Below are 25,555 nucleotides of genomic sequence, written 5' to 3'. Positions count from 1 at the left end.
GACGACGGAAGCCACTACAGTATTGTCACTCATTAGCGCTATAGTGTCTCATCAAATGTCCTCAAAATGATTGCAGAGTGAGGAACTACTGACCATATGCCTAACACGACCAGGTCTGCTTGGTGTGTGCTCCGTCACATTGTATCGAAGTAGTGAAGCATATCTGGAGGTAAGGAGTCAAACGAGACTCATCAAGGTTTTCATCGTTTCATATTTCCTGAAGAGTTACTATAGAGTTTTTGGACATCTGAATAAAATTCTGGTAGACACACCCATAAGTAGTTTCCTTAGTAAGGTGTCTGAAAAAACTGTCTTAACTGGTGGTATCGTCTTGATGTCTTAAGTATGAATATCTTCGGAGCGGTGGCCTGTGTGAAGCACTCCTGAAATAGTACACTGCTCCGAAGAGGAGGCAGTGTATACTGTATACTTCAAGATGACTGATAAATAAGTATCCAAAATAACATGTTCTTCAGATTCACCAAAAGAATGGTCTCTTCCACTGATGGAAGTAAGTACAGACTGTACAATTTTTATCGTGAATTTAATTTGCTAAACAAACCAGTTGGGGGGGTGAAAGGTCAATAACCGGTCTCCAGCCCCGATTATACATTAAGATTCTAGAGACCCATCTAAAACAACTTTTGAGTGCATTCTACTCCAGCATTGCTTTCAAGTCTGTTGACGTGGCTAGTGCTCTCTACAATGCTAGAAAGTACGTCCTGATTGCTTTTGATTAGCAAGATGTGGGGCATGGAGCCGTGGTCTATGAAGGGCAAAAAGTTACTGTCCTGAAGGCACATGTTTCAAGGGCTTTGCCCCATATCACCAATGGCATGACAGACATCCCCATACTATTGACAGCTGGAGGACGGTTACAGTACTGGTAAGTTTAGCGTCTTCTCCTCACCGCTTATCTCAAAGAAATACCTGCAATAGCCTTTGGAGAGCAAGAAATCTTCAGGGATATGGCACATAGGCACGGAAAGTGCCTTTATGTCACACTTCAGTTTAGTGATTGAAACCCACTACCACAGACAACTATGATCCAACTTGCTTCAAGAGAGATGCTGCTTCAACTCTGTTGGCCTACTCTCTAATGGTGAGCTAGAAAAGTCAGTTTTCCCTCTGAAAGCATGAGTCTCATTGTCTGGGTAAAGTATGTCAGCATTCAATTCACGAGACCGGTCTCTCCGAGCAAATATGAGAGATACAATCCTGAAAAAATATATAAAGATACATTTATACTTTGGGCTGATGATGGACAGGACTGAGGCCAGTCAATAAGAGAAGAATCTAGTAAGAGTAATCAAGAGACAGAATTAGCACCTAGTTTCCTTCCTTTTGGCAATTGTGATCACATGGCTGGTGCTCATAGTTCCGGATTGGGGACTGGTCACTGACCAACTTAGGCCAGCATTTCAAGCTACACAAGAATGTCGGTGAATCAACGCAGATCATGCTCAACCTCATCGGTGAATCAACGCAGATCATGCTCAACCTCTTCTTTATTCCAAGAGACTAAGACGTTACCTGACCATATATGCTGGAGCAGTCTATCAAACCCATAAACTTATTCAGACAGGCACAGGGTGAGGTATCAAACAGGAATAATCTGTCTCTTGGTAAAGAGAAGATAATGTGAACGATCTGTATTCCTGGACTTCAACTTTCTCTTTAGACAAGTGTCGGTATCGAGAGAGGAGAAAGATGACCTGGGAGGGGGAGGAAGACTAATGAAATAGCTTCTTATACTTCACAGACTCTATGAACTGAGGAATCAAGGTCAGTGGGCCTAGGAGCAATGATGATGAAACTACCACCAGGAAAGGATCTCCGACAGGAAACACAAAACTGAGGTTACTTACACTGGTATTAACACTGCCCTAGTAGGAGGAGCCACTTGGACTGCATGCACTGGAAAACAGACCCTGGTTTGACAGGTACTGGGGCAACTGGCTCAGCTGATATTGGGAAATAATGGCCTTAGTCAAGAACTCTACTTACCCCTTTATAAAGCACCTACCTTAAAGACCTAAAGGCTACATGTCGTCAATGATCTGCAAAGCTACTGGACAAGTTGTTGTGTAACCCTTACTCAAGAGAGGCAAAACCAAAATCAGAGAGACAAAGTATCGTTGAAGTCTCCCGACTCCTAGCTTATACTCCCGGAGGACAGAGCCCGAGAAGTTGTAAGGCCTATTGAAAGGAGCTTAGCTATACAGTAGAGCTGCTTCTGCATCTACTTAGGTGTTGCCACTTTTGGCATTTTTATTCTTCTCTGCAAACTGCTCACTGGTTAGGATGCCTTGACCTACACTCATTTCTGTGATTAGATTGTGAACAATCAAGATTGATTGATTGATTTAAAGTTTTCAGGCATCCTGACATCTAAGGTCATTGACGCCGGTAACATTTAATTTATGTATACAAAAATGAAAAATAAAATAAAATAAAAAATTAAAGAGTATTCAATTAAAATCATAAAAATTGAATGTCATAAAAGTTAAATATTTTTCAGAAGACCTGCTTCTGAAATAAATCTAAAAATGCCACTTGCATGGTAGGACACATCATTTCCAAGAATCTTGGCAAGGATGAACCTGCCACCCTCACCTCGAGCCTCAAACAAATATCTATTCCGCAAGTTGTTATAATTGGGGCATTCGGTCAACAAATGCCTTACTGTTAGAGGTACTAAACAGTCGTCACAATACGGTTGGTGTTGGCCCTTCAGCAGAAACTCATGTGTCAACTGAGTGTGACCAATACGGAGACAACAAAGAGAAGTCTCCCATTTTCGGGGCATCATATTATACCTCCAAGGAGATATGTCATTTGTTACTTCCCTCATTTTATTGCCATCTTGACTATCCCATTGCTGTTGCCATTTATTGCAAACCAATTTTTTGATGTCAGGTAAGAAATCATTACAGGGAATGGGATACCTTCTTGGCAGCAACTCGGATGCAGCCTCCTTAGCCAATGAATCTGCCTTCTCATTCCCGGACACACCTACATGTGCTGGAACCCAACAAAATTGAACTGTTATACCTCTCCGTCCAATAATGAAAAGCCATTCTAAAATCTTTAAAACTAGATTAAAAACTTCCATAGCTTGAAGGACACTCCTTGCATCACTAAAAATTGTAAAATTACCCTTCTTCTCCAACGCTATTTTCTCAATAGCGGTTAATATGCCATACAGTTCGGCAGTAAATATGGAAGCGGTCAGAGGAAGTGCACCTCTACAATTAAAACCATTACTATGTACTCCAAATCCAACGCCAGCATCAGATTTGGAGCCATCAGTATAGATAAAAAGTTGATCCTCTATGTTCTTTAACATGTTCATTAAAAAGAGACCTGGCTTCTAGGTCTGATATATTCTTCTTATCTCCAATAAAATATTTACAAAAAGATATCTCTGGTAACTTCCATGGAGGAGTTGATGATACCTTGAATGGAAGTACCTTATTTCTAATTATATCCAGACTATTTAATAATCGTTTCACCCGAAAGCCATAAGGTTGAGGAGATTTTGGGTGCAACTCAAAGTATGATGCCTGTCTTACAAGGCTTGCAGTCTGAAAGGCTAGAGAGTTAGGGAGTCTTTGCAATCTAAACCAATACCGGAAGAATGGAAGACATTCAGTAAAGGTCTAGAGGTAATTCTCCAGCATCAACAAGGAGACTTGGGATAGGCGAAGTTTTAAAAGCTCCAGTAGACAATCTAATACCTGCATGATGTATCGAGTCTAATATTTTTAACCAGCTTGGGGTGGCTGAAGAATATACCTCACAACCATAACTAATTTTGGAAAAAATCAAGGCCTTGTATAATTTTAAAATAGTATTGCGGTCTGCCTCTTTTTTAAGTTCGTCTTCCTTACTGAGCGCAGCGTTCCTCTTGGAGACTGAATCAACTAAAAGGTGCTAAAGTATATAGGGCTGCAACCCCTACTAAAGGACCTCTACACAACCTCTAACCCAGGCGCTTCTCAAGAATGAATTGACCACCCGCCAAATCAAAAGGATGCGGAAGGCTTCTTAGCCTACCGTAACAACCATAAAAACAACAATAAAAGTATTCAAGAGAAAGGTTAAAAAAGGTTATGGGATTAAGGGAATGTAGTGGCTGAGCCCTCACCTACTACTGCACTCGCTGCTACGAATGGTCCCAGGGTGTAGCAGTTCTCGTAAAGAGACTGGACATCTTTAAGATAAAATGATGCAAACACTGACTTGCTCCTCCAATAGGTTGCATCCATTATGCTCTGCAGAGAACGGTTTTTATTAAAGGCCATCGAAGTAGCTACGGCTCTCACTTCGTGGGTCCTTACCTTCAGCAAAGCAAGGTCTTCCTCCTTTAAGTGAGAATGGGCTTCTCTAATCAGAAGCCTTATATAATACGAAACCCCGTTTTTGGACATGGGCCTCGAAGGTTTCTTGATGGCACACCATAAGGCTTCTGACTGTCCTCGAATAGGTTTTGACCTATTAAGATAATATTTCAGAGCTCTGACAGGGCAAAGAACTCTTTCTAGCTCGTTACCTACCATGTTGGAGAGGCTAGGTATTTCAAACGATCTAGGCCAAGGACGCGAAGGAAGTTCATTCTTAGCTAAGAATCTCGTATAGGCTCCTCGAATGGGTCCCTCCTTGCTTGGAGATGTAAGCCAAGGCTGTGGTGTTGTCGGAGTTCACCTCCACCACCTTGCCTAGCAGGAGGGACTTGAAGTTCAATAGGGCTAAATGAACTGCTAGTAGCTCCTTGCAGTTGATGTGGAGCGTTTCCTGTTCCTCGTTCCACGTTCCCGAGCACTCCTGTCCGTTCAAGGTCGCGCCCCAGCCCGAGTCCGATGCATCCGAGAAGAGATGAAGATTGGGGGTCTGAATCGCCAACGATAGGCCCTCCCTGAGAAGGAGATTGGTCTTCCACCACAAGAGAGTGGTCTTCATCTCTTTGGTGACTGGGATAGAGACTGCTTCGAGAGTCAAACCCTTGTCCCAATGAGCTGCAAGATGGAATTGAAGGGGCGGAGGTGGAGTCTCCCTAGCTCGACGAACAGGGCCAGCGATGAAAGGGTCCCTGTGAGACTCATCCACTGTCTCACCGAGCAACTGCTCCTCTTCAGCATGCTCATGATGCAATCTAGGGCTTGGCTTATCCTTGGGGCCGATGGAAAAGCCCGAAAATCCTGACTCCGAATCTCCATTCCCAGGTACACAATGGATTGGGAGGGAATGAGCTGAGACTTTTCTAGGTTGACTAACAGACCCAGTTCTTTGATTAAGTCCAAAGTCCAGTTGAGACTCTCCAGACAGCGACGACTCGTGGAGGCTCTCAACAGCCAGTCGTCTAAGTAAAGGAAGGCTCTGATGTCCGATAAGTGGAGGAATTTTGCTATATTCCTCATCAGATGCGTAAACACCATAGGAGCTGTGCTTAGGCCAAAACACAGGGCTTGGAATTGGTAGACAACCTTTCCAAAAACGAATCTCAGGAAAGGTTGGGAGTCTGGATGAATAGGAACGTGAAAGTAAGCATCTTTCAGGTCCAACGAGACCATCCAGTCCTCCTGCCTGACCGCTGCTAGGACCGACTTCGTCGTCTCCATCGTGAACGTCTGCTTGGTGACATAAGCATTGAGCGCGCTGACGTCCAGCACCGGTCTCCAACCTCCTGTCTTCTTGGCCACCAGAAAGAGACGGTTGTAGAAGCCCGGGGATTGATGGTCCTGGACTATAACCACTGCCTTCTTCTGTAAAAGGAGCGACACCTCCTGGTGCAACGCTAGCCTCTTGTCCTTTTCTTTGTAGTTGGGAGATGTGGTCAGAGGGGGTTTGCGGCAGAATGGTATCCTGTAACCCTCCCTCAGCCAACTGACAGACTGGGCGTCTGCACCTCTCTTTTCCCAGGCTTGCCAGAAGATCTTGAGTCTGGCTCCTACTGCTGTCTGGAGATGAGGAGAGTCAGTTTTTTCCTTTAGAAGCCTTGGAACCTTTCCTAGACTTGCTCCTGGAAGAGTCAGGACGGGAGCTTCCTCGGCTGGGGGCTCTACCACGAAAGGGCGGAATAAACCTCGTAGCAGGAGTATCAGCCACTGGGGTGCGATAAGTCCTGGGGGCTGAGGTAGCAACCTTAGTCTTACGAGCTGATGAGGCCACAAGATCATGGGTGTCCTTTTGTATCAGGGCCGCAGACAAGTCCTTAACAAGCTCTTCGGGAAAAAGGAACTTCGAGAGCGGAGCGAAAAGGAGTTGAGACCTTTGACAAGGTGTGATGCTGGAGGAAAGGAAGGTACAAAGCTGCTCCCTTTTCTTAAGCACCCCTGACACAAACATTGATGCAAGCTCGCCAGATCCATCCCTAATAGCCTTATCCATGCAGGACATTAAGAGCATGGCTGAGTCCTTGTCCGCAGGGGAGGTCTTCTTGCTAAGGGCCCCCAGGCACCAGTCTAGGAAATTGAACATCTCAAAGGCTCTAAAAACACCCTTCAGGAAGTGATCAAGGTCTGAGAAGGTCCAGCAAACCTTAGAGCGCCTCATTGCTGTTCTACGAGGAGAGTCTACCAAACTTGAGAAGTCAGCCTGGGCAGAGGCAGGTACTCCCAAGCCTGGTTCCTCTCCTGTGGCATACCAAACGCCCGCTTTAGAAGTGAGCTTAGTCGGAGGAAACATAAAGGAAGTCTTTCCTAGTTGCTGCTTAGACTGCAACCACTCCCCTAAAATCCTTAACGCTCTCTTAGAGGACCTTGCTAAGACGAGCTTAGTATACGTAGACTTGGCTGGCTGCATGCCCAGCGAAAACTCAGATGGCGGAGAGCGGGGGATAGCAGAGACAAAATGGTCTGGGTATACCTCTCTGAAAAGAGCCAAGACCTTACGAAAGTCAATAGGAGGCGGAGAAGACTTGGATTCATCCACGTCTGATGAGGGATCCAGGTGTGCAGCCTCATCATCAGAAACCTCATCACCAGAGTGTAGCGAAGTGAGAGGTAAGGTATGCTGAACAGCAGAATCAGCACGAGCTGGAACAAAAATACTTGTGGTTTCCTCCTCCAGTCTCTGTTGAGGGAACACCTGAGGCTCAGGCTGCAAAGGCTGATCAAAAGAAGTAGCAGAAGGTAGGCGCATGGGTGGAGGAGGCTGACTCCTGGCATGAGTGTCTGAACTCAAGAGTTGCGCTTGCTGTAAGGTTGGTGGATGCGCAGTAGCAGGTTCCTGAGGAACGAGTTGAGGTTCCTGAGGTGTGAGCTGTGAGCGATGAGGTAGTGGCTGCGCAGAACGCAGTAATTGTCTTGCGAGTTGAGGTTCCTGAGGCGCAAGGCTAAGGTGTTGAGGTTCTCGCCTTGAGGAGGGTTGAGGTCGCTGCAGCGAGAGCTGAGGAGTCTGACTCATGGATGGGAGAGGTTGTTGTACCTCAAGAGAGTGTTGCCTCACTGGTGGAACTGCAAGTGGAAGCGGAGGAAGCAAGGTATAAGCTTCCTGTTCCCATTGCTGAGGTTGCCTTAAGGAAGGCGGAGGTAGCTGCACACCACTGGAAACAGTCAACTCAGAACGTGGTAAGGTATCCTGAGGAGCCTCAACATCGTACGCCTGGCAGGCAGGACTGCGGTTAGGCGGAGCGATCGCAGGAGGAGGTGTAACCTTCTCAGCCTGACACTCACGCATCAAGACCGCAAGTTGTGACTGCATGGACTGCAGTAGAGTCAACTTGGGGTCGGCAGACACTAAGGTCTGCTGAGGTAAAGCCTTAACAGCAGAGATATGTTGCGGCAGCACCTTACTCCTCTTAGGAGGTGTGCATTCAACTGATGACTGCGGCGAGTCAGAGCTGATCCAATGACTGCAGCCAGGTTGTAGAGCTCTTGAGGTCTGGACTCTGCGTTTGAGTGGTCTTGAGACCTGAGTCCAACGTTTCCTCCCTGACAATTCTTCAGCAGACGAGTAAAAGACGGGCTCAATCGTCTGCAGGTGGGAGTGACGGTCTCTGGAAGACACGCCCGCAACCACCGAGGATACTTCTGTGCGCCGATCAAGGCCTGCCGAACCCTTTTGCCCTTCGACATTGCTTCTCCCCTGGGCTTGGGAGCTTGCAAGAGGTCCCGGACTGGGAGGACGACTGGCACGCACAGAAGTACCCTCACGCACCACACTGACACTGACACTAGCACTTGGCACTGCACTGACACTAGCACTCGTCACAGCACTGGCACTATTACCACCCACTGCACTCTTGACCTTAAGTTCCTTGACTTCGGCCATAAGAGACTTATGATCACTAACCACCGACTCCACTTTGTCACCTAAAGCCTGAATGGCACGCAAAACAACAGACATATCAGGTTGAGGGCAAATAGTAGGTTCGGGGGTAGCCACTACAGGGGGAGGAAAAGGTAGGGGATCATGAGGTGAGGAAAAAAGTGAAGAGCGAGAAGAACTCCTCCTAACTCTCTCTCTCTCTAACTTGGTTGAATACTTAAGAAATCGGACAAAATCAAGTTCCGAAAGTCCGGCGCATTCCTCACATCGATCTTCCAACTGACAGGGCCTTTCCCTACAGTCAGAACAAGCGGTGTGAGGATCTACCGAGGCCTTCGGAATACGCCTATTACAAGACCTACATCGTCTATGGGGTGGGGCTTGTGAAATGTCAGACATCTTGAATCAAAAGAGTTAGCCAAATGGGGATTCCAAATCAAGCAAAAAGATCGTTAACCATTAATCAGGACTAAATAATAGCTATCTAAGCTAATATAGAAGTTTTCCAGTAAAGCGACAGCCGAAATCTGAGAGAAATACTTCACCAAAAGCCGTGAAAATACTCCAAGATCATAAGCGTATCCCAGAACGTCTTGCCGGAAGCACGACAGAGGAAAAATTGAGGAGGTGTCAACAAGAAGTACTGTAGTACCTGGCCACAGGTGGCGCTGGTGAGTACACCCCCTTCTAGTATTGTGATAGCTGGCGTATCCCTCCGTAGAATTCTGTCGGGCAACGGAGTTGACAGCTACATGATTATCGGGTAAGTTTAATATTGAAAATTGTATATTTTCGCCCTATGTCAAACTGTACAACCACTGCCTGCAGAGGTGTACGAATAGACAGAGAAACTTAGGGAACATCTCGACGAACGTATATGAGACTTCCGCCATGGCTCCCCACTTGGTGTTCATATGGTGTCCTATAACTAATATATTCGCGAGGACAAGGGGTATTATGATCAAGTTTGCTCTCCTGTAGACAAATAATTATGGGGGAATGCTCATGAATAAGGAGCTTAAGTTCTTCATATTTGGCCCTTAAACCCTGACAATTCCATTGCAAAATGGAGGAAAAAACTATGGTTTATAATTTGGTAGACCCCTTGGATGGAGTCTTCCCATTAGCAGTTTTTGATCTAACACTACTTTAGGTGGTTTTATTAAAGAGGGTCTTGATAGATTGGGTTTAGCATTTATGATTTTCTTTTTGTCTTTTTGTTCTGATTGTTGAGGAGGTTGGTAGACCTCCACTTGAATTTCCGATTTATTTAAATTGACTTCCAGATCAGAAATATCAACAGACAAATCATCATATTTATTTGACGTCGTAATTTTGATATTTTTTATGGAAGGGGGCGAGAGAGATGGAGGTCTCTCTCTTTTCCGATTAGTAGGTTTTGAGCTACCAGGTTTTTGCACCTTCCCCAATACAGGTGCACCTGGTAACTTGGTGTCAGGTGGCATCTCCATCAAATCAGGCAAGGACATGGCCTGGGAGAGGTTAGTACTATTGTTGGTAATGGGGGACGAAGGCTGTACTGAAATGGGCAATGACCCATTTTTAATACGCTGTGGCAGAGCCTCCGAAGGCAATATGATTACCTTGTCATGCAGTACTTTATTATCAGAGGTTGTATTTCTTTTCTTAGGATTACTGGCAGTGCTAGGTGGGGTTGCTGTCTCCTGTGGTAAATTTACCTTTGATTTTAAGGCCTTTGCATAGCTGGTTGATTTATTCAACAGTCTTTTTGCATGTCCCACACTTATGTGTTCTAAACTTGATTTGTTTAGGGCAGCTTCCTCCAACTTACACAGTTCGCATCTCCTGTCAGTTGATTTATGATTCAAATTGCAATTTGAACACCTGACCTCAAGTGTACATTCTTCATGATAAGTTTTGGAGCAAATACCACACATTTTTCCATTTTTGCAAACTTTGGATGGGTGTCCAAATTTAAAACAATTAAAACATTGCAGGGGCTTTTGTTTGAAAGGCCGAACTTTAATCCTTTCATTTTCAATAAAAATATGGAAAGGTACATCAGCATCCTGGAAAGTAAGTATAATCATTGAAGTTCCAGGAACCTTATGCACTTTCCATACATTTAATGGACACATAGAAAGTATCTCCTCTGTAAATTTGTACAGGTCCTTATTAAAGACCACTCCCCTTCCATAACTGAAATTTAGATGAGGTTTCATTTCCACTGTAATTTCATCACTGCCTGTCTGTAAGTTAGACAGCATTGCAGACTGAGTCGAAGATTTGGCAAGGATGAGATAACTATTCTTCCCAAAACGAGATATATCTCCAGGTGCTATGGTTCCTACTTTTTTTTGGATAAACTTACACATCTTGAAATAATTTCCTATTATCCCTTTAGGTTCAGCTAAGAGCCACATTGGTGGTTTGGGTTTTCTCTGTGAAGGCATGGGTACATTTCTATCTCTTTCAAACCAATCAGCAGGTTTGTAGACATCCAATTCCTTTGGGACCTTATCACAAAGAGCTCCCATGATATTCAATTCGTTAATTTTGATACTACTAATGTTACTTATGGCATTAAACGCTTCATCATGACTTTCAAAAGATATCCAAGAGTCCCATTTTTCATCTCCAAGTCTCATCCTTATTTCCCTTATCAATCCATAGCACTCAATTGCTCTATATATATCATCATAATTTGTCTCTAATGGGATTTGGGAAACATGAAGGAATCGTAGTTTCCCTGTGTTACCCAAATTGCTAGATTTTTTAACATCAGTAGAGTGGTCCTTTTTAGTTCGAAGGTCGTCAACAGAATTTTCCTTAATTACAGTAGCAGAAGTCGTCAACAGTGCCGGGGGGAGTCAGCAAATCCAGGGGATGGGGAGTCAGCATTTGAAGGGTCCATATTTAAGGGTGGGATTTTCAGGTTTTTTGCTGTTGTTTTGTTGGGGTACCTGCTTGAGAATTATAAGAAAGTATCATACGTTGGAAAGGAAATTTGTATTTTCCACTATTGGCACAATGAGAGTATACTTCCCAGATGGTCCACTCCATACCCTACCCGAAGGATAGCATCAAAACAGATATAGAGGCACAGGTGTAAGCTAAAACCGCCTGTTAGGACTGAGACCAAGGTAATATGGAATCATCCTCCCCATATCTGTAATGATGGGCTTCCGGCCAAAAGCCAAGAGTCCCACCTCAAGGATTGGATCCCCCTGGATTCCGATGACCCAACCCTTGAGAGTAGTTCCACCAATAAGGTCCAAACCATCTTTGGGATAGCTGAGATCACCCAATACTCTCATATATAGCTTTGAATGCGAATACCTCCCAACCGTGATCCCTTCTCCCATTCATCTAAGCAGGCAGTAATAACGAATGTGGAAATATCCACGCCATTTGAATAAAATAGAAAAAAAAAATAGATAAATAAATAAATGAACAAATAAAATAAATAAATATATATATATGCATACATCTACATATATATATAAGTAAGAAAGATATTAATCATAGAGATAGGACAGCAAGATGAAAGAAAGTTGATAAAATTAGGAGAAGGTCGAAGTAATGTTAAGCAGAAGAAAAAGATGAAAGAGAAATTTAGATTCGAACTGGGGGAGCAATTTCCCGAAGTTCGAGAGCCCTCTTGCCCGTCAGCAAGGGAATGAAATGTCATGCTGAAGCTCAATGACTTCATCAAGGCATTCTCTCATTAAGAGGGGAACAATCAAGAAGTACACAGATGATGGAGATGCATGGTAAGTTCCACACTGCTTTCATTCCTTTCCTGGTCACTTCAAACCCGCTTAGTTTCCATTGAAGCCAGCAATCCAACATTCTTTCTATAAAGAAAAAGTGTTGTGTACAAAAACATGTCCGTATTACTGTAGTTGATTTCAAAGAAAAAAGTGAATAGTCCGACAGAAAAAGTGGGAAGGACTACCCGTCCGTGTGCACTACCTGCTGTTAACAAATCAACAGCCATTATAGATCCACTGAAGAGAATATTTCAAGTAAGAGGATGTAATGTTCGTATTAGCATAGGAACACACTACTTTATGCTAGACAATTATTCGAGTGGTTTGAGATATGGGAAGGTAAAGACTGTCACTTGAGTTGGGTATACCCTTACCATCTCACTCTCAAATTAATTCCTGCATCACTTTCCATACAACTAAAACTTCAATCCATTTCAAGAAGAACTTAAGGAAGTGTGTTTATCTCAAAATCAGTCTTACAGACGACCAATAACAACTATACTCCTGGGTTATAAACAAAATATCCAGTATAGGCTGTTGATAACAGGTAAGACAGTAATGCAACTGACAGTTAAAATCTTAAAATGGGGAAAAAAGGGAAAAATTTACAACATACCTCTCACATATGTAATTTAATAATGAAATTTTAATACAGTAAATATGTTATTTTCATTAGTAAAATAAATTTTTGAATATACTTACCCGATGATCATGTAGCTGTCAACTCTGTTGCCCGACAGAAATCTACGGTCGGGATACGCCAGCGATCGCTATACAGGTGGGGGTGTACACAACAGCGCCATCTGTGAGCAGGTACTCAAGTACTTCTTGTCAACAAGAACTCAATTTTCTCCTCGGTCCACTGGTTCTCTATGGGGAGGAAGGGTGGGTCCTTAAATTCATGATCATCGGGTAAGTATATTCAAAAATTTATTTTACTAATGAAAATAACATTTTTCAATATTAATCTTACCCGATGATCATGTAGCTGATTCACACCCAGGGTGGTGGGTGGAGACCAGCATACATGTTAACAAAGAAGCTAAGTATCCCGTATTTCATTTTATTAGTTATTCAAAAATAACATAAAATAAATAAGTACCTGGTAAGGAAGACGACTTGAACCATTACTCTGCCTTTATTAAGTACGTCTTCCTTACTGAGCGTAGCGGTCCTCTTAGGATGCTGAACGACTCTTAGGTGCTGAAGTATAAAGGGCTGCAACCCATACTAAAGGACCTCATCACAACCTTTAACCTCGGCGCTTCTCAAGAAAGAATTGACCACCCGCCAAATCAACAAGGATGTGGAAGGCTTCTTAGCCGACCGTACAACCCATAAAAAGTATTCAAGAGAAAGGTTAAAAAGGTTATGGGATTATGGGAATGTAGTGGCTGAGCCCCCACCTACTACTGCATTCGTTGCTACGAATGGTCCCAGGGTGTAGCAGTTCTCGTAAAGAGACTGGACATCTTTGAGATAGAATGATGCGAACACTGACTTGCTTCTCCAATAGGTTGCATCCATAACACTCTGCAGAGAACGGTTCTGTTTGAAGGCCACTGAAGTAGCCACAGCTCTCACTTCATGTGTCCTTACCTTCAGCAAAGCAAGGTCTTCCTTCAGATGAGAATGTGCTTCCCTAATCAGAAGCCTGATTTAGTAAGAAACTGAGTTCTTAGACATTGGAAGAGAAGGCTTCTTGATAGCACACCATAAGGCTTCTGATTGTCCTCGTAAAGGTTATGACCTTTTTAGATAGTACCTAAGAGCTCTAACTGGGCAAAGTACTCTCTCCAGTTCGTTCCCCACCAAGTTGGACAGGCTTGGGATCTCGAACGACTTAGGCCAAGGACGTGAAGGAAGCTCGTTTTAGCAAAAAACCGAGCTGCAAGGAACATGTAGCCGTTTCAGATGTGAAAACTATGTTCCTGCTGAAGGCATGGATCTCACTTACTCTTTTAGCTGTTGCCAAGCACACGAGGAAAAGAGTTTTTAATGTGAGGTCCTTAAAAGAGGCTGATTGGAGAGGTTCAAATCTTGATGACATAAGGAACCTTAGGACCACGTCTAGATTCCAGCCTGGAGTGGACAACCGACGTTCCTTTGAGGTCTCAAAAGACCTAAGGAGGTCCTGTAGATCTTTGTTGGTGAAAAGATCCAAGCCTCTGTGGCGGAAAACCGCTGCCAACATACTTCTGTAACCCTTGATCGTAGGAGCTGAAAGGGATCTTACGTTCCTTAGATGTAACAGGAAGTCAGCAATCTGGGTTACAGTGGTACTGGTTGAGGAAACTGCATTGGCCTTGTACCAGCTTCGGAAGACTTCCCATTTAGACTGATAGACTCTGAGAGTGGATGTCCTCCTTGCTCTGGCAGCCTCCTTCGAAAAGCCTCTAGCTCTTGAGAGTCTTTCGATAGTCTGAAGGCAGTCAGACGAAGAGCGTGGAGGTTTGGGTGTACCTTCTTTACGTGAGGTTGACGTAGAAGGTCCACTCCTAGAGGAAGAGTCCTGGGAATGTCGACCAGCCATTGCAGTACCTCTATGAACCATTCTCTCGCGGGCCAGAGGGGAGCAACCAACGTCAGCCGTGTCCCTTTGCGAGAGGCGAACTTCTGAAGTACCCTGTTGACAATCTTGAACGGCGGGAATGCATACAGGTCGAGATGGGACCAATCCAGCAGAAAAGCATCCACGTGAACTGCTGCTGGGTCTGGAATCGGAGAACAATACAACGGGAGCCTCTAGGTTATCGAGGTAGCGAACAGATCTATGGTTGGCTGACCTCACAGGGCCCAAAATCTGTTGCAAACATTCTTGTGAAGGGTCCACTCTGTGGGGATGACCTGACCCTTCCGGCTGAGGCGATCTGCCATGACATTCATATCGCCCTGAATGAACCTCGTTACCAGCGTGAGCTTTCGATCTTTTGACCAGATGAGGAGGTCCCTTGCGATCTAGAACAACTTCCTCGAATGAGTCCCTCCCTACTTGGAGAAGTAAGCCAAGGCTGTGGTGTTGTCGGAGTCCACCTCCACCACCTTGTTAAGCTGGAGGGACTTGAAGTTTATCAAGGCCAGATGAACCGCCAACAGCTCCTTGCAATTGATGTGAAGTGTCCTTTGCTCCTGATTCCATGTTCCCGAGCATTCCTGTCCGTCCAAAGTCGCACCCCAGCCCGTGTCTGATGCGTCCGAGAAGAGACGGCGGTCGGGTTTCTGAACAGCCAAAGGTAGACCTTCCTTGAGAAGAAAGCTGTTCTTTCACCACGTTAGAGTAGACCTCATCTCTTCGGAAACAGGAACTAAGACCGTCTCTAGCGTCATGTCCTTTATCCAGTGAGCAGCTAGATGATACTGAAGGGGGCGGAGGTGGAGTCTCCCTAACTCGATGAACAGGGCTAGCGATGAAAGTGTCCCTGTTAGACTCATCCACTACCTGACTGAGCATCGGTTCCTTCTCAGCATGCTCTGGATGCATTCTAGGGCTTGGTAGATCCTTGGGGCCGACGGAAAAGCTCGAAAAGCTCGACTCTGAAGCTCCATACCCAGGTAGACAATGGTCTGGGATGGGACGAGTTGGGACTCCTCTAAATTGACCAGGAGGCCCAGTTCCTTGGTCAGATCCATAGTCCATCTGAGAATCTCCAGACAGCGACGACTTGTGGGAGCTCTTAAAAGCCAGTCGTCTGACGGAGCCGGACACAAGATCATGGTACTGCTGCACAGTCTGTGAACTGTCAACCATGGGGAAGCGAGGAAGTACAGCGACAACCCGAAACTGTCTAGACTGTCTGGGTAGTACAGACAACTCCTTATCGGGTTGCTGAGGTTGCCGCACTGCGTCACAACAAGTCACCTCTGCTGGTTGTTGAACGTCTTCCCAGTGACACACTGACTCCGTAAACAAAAATCCTCTAACAAGGACTAAGCTTGGACTGCATGTCTTGCAACAAAGCTCAAGGTCTATGGGAGCAGGTGTGGCAACAGACGGGGTTAGCGACTGAAGCGGAACCATTACCCTCCCTGGAAGCATGTTATGCTTAAATAAAAGACCATAGGAGGCTAAGCAGCTTAAGGCTCCTCTCCAAATGACAGAGTCCTCAAGGGAATATCAGAAGGAGGGAGAATAGCACTTTCTCATCAACAGGAACCATATCCGAGAAAAGCTAAGTTCTCTCAGTGAGGGTTTCACTGGTGCAAAAGCAGCAGACCAGAAGGCAACGTTATGAAACTGCTTGACAGTCTTGTGAGTTGGCAACAACCAAAGATGTGTGATTGAGAAGCATGCGGTAAGGTATGCAGAGCATGCTGTACGGTATGCAGAGCATGCTGTACGGTATGCAGAGCATGCTATACGGTATGCAGAGCATGCTGTAAGGTATGCAGAGCATGCTGTATGTAGAGCATGCTGTAAGGTATGCAGAGCATGTTGCATGGCATGCGGCTTATGCTGCATGGGATGAGGCTCATGCTGCATGGGATGAGGCTCATGCTGCATGGTATGAGGCTCATGCTGCATGGGATGAGGCTCATGCTGCATGGGATGAGGCTCATGCTGCATGGGATGAGGCTCATGCTGCATGGGATGAGGCTCATGCCGCATGGGTTGAGGAGGATGCCGCATAGCATGAGGCTCCTGCCTCATGGGTTGAGGAGGTTGCCGCATAGCATGAGGCTCCTGCCTCATGGGTTGAGGAGGATGCCGCATAGCATGAGGCTCCTGCCTCATGGGTTGAGGAGGTTGCCGCATAGCATGAGGCTCCTGCCTCATGGGTTGAGGAGGATGCCGCATAGCATGAGGCTCCTGCCTCATGGGTTGAGGAGGATGCCGCATAGCATGAGGCTCCTCATAGCATGAGGCTCCCGCCTCATGGGTTGAGGAGGATGCCGCATAGCATGAGGCTCCTGCCTCATGGGTTGAGGAGGTTGCCGCATAGCATGAGGCTCCTGCCTCATGGGTTGAGGAGGATGCCGCATAGCATGAGGCTCCTGCCTCATGGGTTGAGGAGGTTGCCGCATAGTGCTGGAACCCGGCAACTCCCGATGCGGCAGCTCACGCATGAAAGCAGGAGGCGCAGCAAGAACATGCGTCTGGCAGGGTGGACTGCGCATCGGAGGTGGAGCTCTCACAGGTGGAGGGTGGGAGCAGGCAGCCGCAGAATCTGCTGAGCGCACAACCTCGGCGGGTTGTAGGTTAACAGGCTGCATTGTCAACCTTCCAGCATGATACTCCTGTATGAAGGAGCAAGCTGAGACTGTATAGTCTGCAGCATGGACCACTAGGGTCTATGAAAGACAACAACAAACGGAGTACTGTCCATTGAGACTGAGGGTCTAAAACAGCTGGTGCGGCAACAGACGGAGTTACTGCCTGTTGCGGTACCACCTTGCCTCTCTGGGAGGTGTGCAGTTGTCGTACTGCAGCAAGTCCGAACTGACCCAGTGGCTACACCTAGGCCGTTGGACTTGCGCGGAAGGGACCGACTTGCACTTAAAAGCTGCAAGATTTGGTCCATGGTTTCTGCGAGAAACCTCTTCCGCAGACGAGGAATAAATGGGCTCTCTCGTCTTTGTGTGGGTGGGGTGATCACGTCGGCTACGTGAGTGGATACACCCGAAACCACGGAGGGAAACGTCTGTTCGTCGATCAAGGCCTGATGAACCCATAAGTCCTTCGACATTACTTCTCCCCTGGGCTTGGGAGCTTGTAAGAGGTCCCAGACTAGGCGAACAACTGGCACGAACAGACGAACCCTCGAACGCAACACTGTAACACTTTGCGCTTATCACTTTATCACTTTTGATTTTCTGTTTGCACTTATTTCACTGAACTCGAAACTTTAAGTGGTTAGTACCTGAAACACGCAATCCTATCCTTCATTAAAAGTTAGTAATTGCGAAAACAGTATTACAATGTAACAGAAAAACAAAATGAAAGATAAAGAATTCAGTGGCTGGAAAAGAGACTAAACACTAGATCAAATAAACTACGTTTAAAATCTCTCACCGCATAAAGCCTGGGAACAAGAATAAAACTCTAGAAACGTTTTACCTTCTTCCCCTAAAGAGACTAGGGAGAAGAGCAAAAACGATAACAACGTTACCCGCTTGAACGAAACGTTTATCCTCCTCTCTCTCCCTCCGTCTCTATCTCTCTCTCTCTCTCTCTTGACTTAGAACCTGAGAGATGAGCCCAATTATATATATCGTTAAAACATATTATTGTTCAAGGAAAAAAACTGAAAGATTTCCCAAATAAAAAGTTCCTTTATTAGAATTAAAACCATTTAAGCTAAGAAAGAATGAACAAAACGCTAGAATCGGTTTACTCTTACTGCAACGTGAAACCGTGAATACTCTCTCTCTATCGTAACGATAGAGCACAAGTTGAACGTTCTGAACGTCAACAACTGCGGAGACAAAACAAAACGTTAGTTCAACTTTGAAAACAGTACGAGACTATCAAAGAAATTCTTTCAAAAACATTAAAATTAAAATAGCATAAAATCTTAACAGGCAAAAACGATATGACGGGCTCAATGTTAATTAACTTTGGTTCCAAGAAAAGACCGCCTACTATTAGGAAAGGTCGCATATAAACAAACCTAAAAATTAATTTTTATAAGTTTATAATAAAAGGAAGTTAATCGAAGAGGCCTATAAAAGGCGGAGAGATATAAAATTAATTCCAAAAACTTGCTAAGCTAATGATAAAGCTTCCTGAATAGCGAAGGCTAAACTCTAGAGCAAATACATCACCAAATCGTGAACAATAACTCCAGAATCAACAGCGTATCCAAGTAGGTCTAGCCGGTGGCACGACAGAGGAAAAATTGAGTTCTTGTTGACAAGAAGTACTTGAGTACCTGCTCACAGATGGCGCTGTTGTGTACACCCCCACCTGTATAGCGATCGCTGGCGTATCCCGACCGTAGATTTCTGTCGGGCAACAGAGTTGACAGCTACATGATCATCGGGTAAGATTAATATTGAAAATAATTATTTCTACACTCATGAGGCCCTTTGCGTCAACAGACAAAAGAGGAGATGATGACGACACTCGCTTTAGGGTCATCTGGATGAATCCCACACTGAACGAGGAGGGTTCAACAAGGAAAGTTTAAAGCAATGCCATATCCTGCTAGCAAGTCTCAGCAGTAATGCATTAATACATATTTTGAAAAATCAATTACCAAATAGCCACTATGGCCTAAAATTCAAACAAACAAAGGAATCTATCAATACATATTGCCCCAATTACACACTTTCAATACTTTACACTAGAAGATCATTGCAGCTTCCACAGCACTGGCCAATAACTTACTGAGCTATACTAAATAAATACAATGAAGGCCTATACTTCACAAAAAATTTAATTGACTGTATTTTAATCTATACAGATCACTCCACATGCATTCAATACTAGATACACTGGAACATCCTCGCTGATCCCATCCAACACCCAATAACATAAAAAAAACCAGCTTATAAAGTGCTTATGAAAACCCACTGTATTTGGTATGCCACTGAGCTGTTGCCGAAACACAAAGAAAGAATTCTATAGGAATTAAAGAAAGTAGCTGCTCTCCTGATATCATGAACCCAGCCTTTAAGTCCCACAAGAACTTATTTCCTTTTGAGCTTCAGTCACTAACTTCATGAGGGATGACATTAAATGTTAATGCCACCAACACATTTGGAAGTTTCCCTAAGGTTTTAAGTTTTAACTAACTGAAACTTAGCCACCCTAGTTGGATACAGTAATCGACAGGTCTTTCCTGTAAAAGCCTCTACAATCTTTAAAAACCATCCAGAAAGATAAAATCTTTGGTTAAGACACCATAGGCACTATCCTCTATCCCTATGCCACCATATGGATGAAATGCAAAAAGAAGGTAGGCAAGAGAAAATAATTTTCTCAACACCAAAACCCACAATCTTGGAAAAAGCCTACAATCGCTAACACGTTCATCTCAAGCAAATGCCAACAGAAAAAAAGGTATTGGTTGCAAGATCCTTAAAAGAAAGACCTTCCAAAAATACACATGGGCACAAAGGTTTCTCAATGCAAAAATCCTAAATGCATCCAAATATAATATCCGAGGCTGATAACTCACACCCTAGATGGGTTCTAGCACAAACCAAAATTAAGCATTAACCTTAAATAAGTGATGTATAAGCTGAAAGACATCATGGCTGACACTGTAGCATACCAAAAAACTATAAAAAAAATATTAAGCCTGTGTAATGTCTGATAATTTTAATTACATCAAAACATTAGTATTAGGCTTCTCTCATTTCAGTGTTAACCTTTGTTTTACAAACTAACATCTTCAGCCTCCATATCAACTAGTTCATTTCCTCATATTCTTGTATGAGCAAGAACCCAACAACAACAAAATATATATATTTTACAAATACAGTACATGTATTTACCCAAGGAGTATAGGGCTCCTAGCAAGAACACACAGAAAATTACATAAAAGAAATACAAATATAAAATGAGTGAAATAACTTTTGCCTCTGTAATATTAGAGGAAAACAATGTAACACTTACCTGTCTTTTCACTATTTCTAAAGATTCCCTAGCTCTCTGGAGTTGCCTCTGTTGCTCCTCACCAACGAGTGACTTTCCTTCTCTAAAACCATCTTTAATTCTTCTCATGGCATATTCTCTGAAAGCAAGACTCAGAAATAATTAAATGTTCACAAACAATAACCCCATATTAAATTTGTTTTAATTCCTATTAGTGCTAAAAACAAAATTTTAGTTTTTATTCCAAAACTAGCAAAGCAGTAAATATTAAAGGGTGTAATAGTGTGACACTATAGAGAATTCCCTAACACATTCAAGACAGCTGTTCATTTTGTACCTAAAAAAATTTTTATGTATATAGTAAAAACACACAATTTACAGTGGCCTCAAATTTGCCCTAGGTAATAAGGCCACAAGAGTTCAGCCACCTAGTTTATCTGGAAGTATTCCAGGGTGAGGTACATTGCTTTTGTAAGCTGACTGAGACTATTACTATACAAAACTACAGATATGATGAATAATCAATATCATAAAACCATTATTTTCTACATACAAATCTGGGAATGAAGCACAATTAACATCATAGATTAAAGATATTTCACATACTTGTATAGTACATATTTGTAGACTTGTGTTCAGCTGACGAGAGAGAAGTGATAATTTCAAAGCCTTGCCTACTGGCAAAAATGGATATACTGTAATGTACAGTACAGCACAAAGTTCATATATGTTTAATTGCAACTTTTTCAAGGAAACCTTTACATTTTCCTTTATGAGGTCCACATTTAAAAAGTCCAAGCCGAGTTGATGAATTGATTAAGCAGTTTCAAAGAGAGAAATTCAAGTTTCGCTCTTCAAATATGTGAGCATATTCTAGATGACATAATCAGTAGAGTAGAAATAGCACTGAAATCATAGGATAAAACTTTAAAGTAGTTGGTTATGAAATGCATCTGGAAGCAAAGGCAAATATCAATACGGTAACAACAACTATTCAAAACGTACATTTAACCGCAAGTATATGCACTATTTATAAGCAAAACATCTCTTTTATGCTAATACTTAACAATTAGTTTAAATAAAAGGAGCAGAGTACGTGTAATGATTTTCAATCAATGCATTGAATACATGCCGATTCAATATAATGATTCTTTACAAGACTTTTCAAAGAATTTTCTTCTTTACATGTAGCTGTAGACTTGTTTTCAATAGTAGCAGAGTTGGAGGGAAGGTTAGGAGTCATCAGTCAGTTGATAGAACAGATTAGTAATAAGCATAGCTTAGCTAGTTCAAATGGATATATTGTACATTGATACCTCTGGTTACTAGTCACTGAATATGAGCATGAAAATTCCAATTGGTATACGATCATTTAATCAGTTTGTGAGCAAAAATTAAACTCCATATCCGCATTATTTGTGGACAATACTAAGAATACTACAGTAGTACGAAATCAGTCGTGCAGTGAGCAGAGGCTATACATCACATACGTAGTGTTCACTTGTGTTCATGTGAATTTTACCTCAAGAAAATGCTAAAGAAATTGTCTACATATGTTTCTTGTCAAAACAATGCCGGTGAGAGAAAAAAAATAAAGAAGTGTAAATCAAGCAATTCAATTAGTGATCTATCTACGAAGATCAGTAGTGTTAAAGACAAGTCATATATAAACAATGATATGATATTCATGTACAGTAACCTTGTTCTACAGAAAAGCACTTGCAAAAATTTAGTGTTTCTGAAACACCAGTGATAACAGTTACAGCCTCTTAAGTTGAAGATGTACTATGCTAAAGAAAAGCTGATAATTAAGTTAGGTGGGGAACCTCAGGTAAAGTTGTATTCCTTAATTTGTTTCCCAAGCGAGATATGACAAATTCGGAGATAATTTGTATTTTTCCTAACCATACAAACCTTAGCTATTTACACATATTTTCCCGCCAGCCCTGTCCCCCAAGTCAAGTCCTACCTCTAAGTGAAGTGAAGCAAATCACCGGTGTGTGGGGGGGAGGGGTAGCAAGCTACCCCTTCCCCTGCCCCCGCTAACTAGCGCGGGGGTAGTTAACCCTCGTTAAAAACTACTGGCTCGTCATTTCAGCTACGGCGAAAGTAAACCCAATGTAAATAGCGTGGTTTGTATTTCGGTTACGGAACAAATGATTTTTCAGGCACGAAATACATCTGGAAGCAATAGAGTCGCTTTAGAATTGAAAGTAGTCGATTGAATAAAGAAAAATCATAAGACCACAAAAAGAGCCAATTAGTCATTAGCACAAAAATTGCAAATACCAGTTTCTATGGCTGAGGCGAGTATCTAAAGGAGGTTGAGTCCTAATTAAAAAATGTCCAAACCTAACCTTACCAATCCTACGCAAAACAACCTAACCCACCCTTCTCTAAACTATTACAAGCAAAATTATAGTGATATTTTGATAGTCTCGCCTAGCCATTACCACTTCCCATTACATAAGAGCTGGATTCTTTTTCTTTTTGCAAACGAAGCAAGCGCGCGGCATGCGACTCTATTGAAATATTGCCGAAAAATGATTTTTCCTCTGGTGTGCAATCGCTTCGCTTGCATAGAAGATAAATATCTAGCTCCTGTATACTAGGATGCGGTAATGGACAGGTGCAACTTTATCGAAATATCACTGAATTTATATTACCCAGACATGCTACACTCTACATGGTAGGATTCCAAAAGAAAATTAGAGGATAACAATACACATTTCCTCATATAAGCGGCTATGAATTTTCGTTATAAATAGATACACTATCATTATATAAATGAAAATATGACTAAATATGAGAGTCTTTGTACATCAGCAACCAATTCTTCCCCATACCAACTAACCTATACTTCCCCATCTAGGAGCCTTCGTAGGGTGACGGCCAGATCCCGTAGAAAACGGGAATATTCTGAACTGTGGCCATCGATTTTGGCGGGGAGAAGCTAACTCAAAAAACCCACCTAACCTATGCTAAAAGCCGTGTCCTTACCCAGGGGGGGCTGTGCCCCCCCAGACCCCCCTTACACAACATATTCAAGATCAGTAGACCATTTCCAAATGTTTTTATTCTATACATGATAACAGTCGGAGCGATAAAAGGCAAATTAGGACGCTTGGCCGTAGCGCTACAAACTACCCCCCATCTAACCTACCCTACTTACCTAACAGAAGGGGAGTTAACGACCCCTCACCCTTACACTGCCGTGATCTTAGTCAGCTGTCATCATACACACATGGGTAGCTGCTATCAAACATACACCCCACACAATCATTATAAAATGAAAATAAGCATTGTTTCACTGTGGTTAGAACGATAGGTGCACGGGTATATAATTATCACAACCTGTAGGTAAACCCGGTGCACATCATTACATACCTTAGGAGCCACAATGTTGAATTATTATTCTACTAAATTACTTATAACCATATGTACCTGTAGTTGTAACCGCTGAACTTTCTGCTTTCTCTTAGCAAGGCCTTGTATAATGAAAGTACTTCACGTTTGCCACCCGCCATGCCGTTGAATAACAATTCCTACGTAATTTGTTTAGTGTTTACATGACGAAAGACTTCGGGTGTCGATGTTGCCTCTAATTCATTCGAATCCAAGTGGCTTTGACTTCGTCTTCGAACTCCTTTATGAATCCTTAAATATTTTGACTAATAACACTTTTTGAATAATTCTAATACATTCAAATATTACTTAAAAATATTCTTATCTAATAATTAGTGAATAGTACTATTTAGTATATATTTAGCCCCTGAAAGATTATTAAATGGTTAGGATACGAATAAAAGAATGTTAAGGAAATATTTCTTCTTCTTCCGTAACTTACAGAATTCTAACATCGAAATTAACACTAAAACTCAAATGGTTGTTAGAACAAGTTATTTGGGGATTAATCACTGAGTGGGCGTAATAAAAGTAAAGGCTATAAATCACTATAAAAAATTGTACTATTTCATATCATTATATGATAAGGAATAGTTATTAAGATAGTGTAAGACCAAATAATGGAGCTTTATGTGGGAAATAGTTGGGAAAAGGCCTGATATAAATATGCAAAAACTGTTATATTAAAGTTGAATACGTAAGACATCATGGAAAGCAAAAAAAAAAAATTGCATCAGATTCTTTTTTTTCAAATAGAAGGTTTGTAAATGATAATGGCAGAAGGGATAATATATGTGAATAGCATTAAAGAGGCTATTAGAGTCACAATGACATCGTTAATCATACTATATTTGAAATATAGTAATAGGAATGAAAATGTAGTGAGTGAGTTGTTAAGATATACATTATATAGCATAGCATATATTTAGCGGTAGAGAATTAAGCACAACAAGTAAAAGCAGTTGAACAGGAATAAGGAAATGGGATACGTCAGTATAAGAGGTTACCTGATATACAATTAAGGCAGAGTTTTGTTTAATTTAGAAATAAATGTAAGTTATAATCTAGTCTCTATCTGTATGTGAACTTTCTTTGAGCGACGAGGAACCAAGAACATATTACTATTACTACTATTTACTTGAATTAATCTTGCACTTATTATTGTAAAAAAAAACACGATGGTATATTTCATATATTAATCAGATGTTAATAAAGCATGATATAATTCGTTCTGTTGTATAAGTAACATTTTCTGAGTAATGAAACTAAGTGAATTTTGTCAAGAGCTCAAAATACATACGTCTGGCAGTCTTAAATTTTTCTGTTATGTAATAGCCATTTTCATAAATTTCGTATTCCATGTAGTTAAATAAAGTGTCATTTACGTATTTGATATATTAGTAATAAATATAATGTATATAACATTAAAAATACTTTAAAAAGGCAATAGTATGTTTAACCAACTACTTGTACGTCTGGCATTCGTCACACAGGTTGAGAGGAAAGGCATTTTCGCTAGTGTTGGCGTGAAATTGCGCTTTTGGCTATAGGTGTGTTGCTAAGATTCTAAGATATAGCGAAGCTG

At 42.5% G+C, this 25,555-nt stretch overlaps 1 protein-coding gene across 1 annotated transcript in view; it reads right to left on the bottom strand.

Moving 5' to 3' along the window:
• Positions 1-24,170, bottom strand: part of LOC137618258 (LYR motif-containing protein 4-like) — a 32,727-nt gene extending 8,557 nt beyond the window's left edge. The window contains exons 1-2 of the mRNA XM_068348419.1: positions 24,010-24,170; positions 20,587-20,704 (exon numbers count right to left, since the gene is read on the bottom strand). Of these exons, the coding sequence (XP_068204520.1) occupies positions 20,587-20,704; positions 24,010-24,092 (201 nt within the window). The 5' untranslated portion in view covers positions 24,093-24,170. The remainder of the gene's footprint in view (positions 1-20,586; positions 20,705-24,009) is intronic.
• Between the last annotated feature and the right edge of the window lie 1,385 nt (positions 24,171-25,555).

This window comes from Palaemon carinicauda, chromosome 24, assembly GCF_036898095.1.
Source record: "Palaemon carinicauda isolate YSFRI2023 chromosome 24, ASM3689809v2, whole genome shotgun sequence".
Taxonomy (NCBI): domain Eukaryota; kingdom Metazoa; phylum Arthropoda; class Malacostraca; order Decapoda; family Palaemonidae; genus Palaemon; species Palaemon carinicauda.
This window is presented reverse-complemented; position numbering and strand designations above follow the sequence as displayed.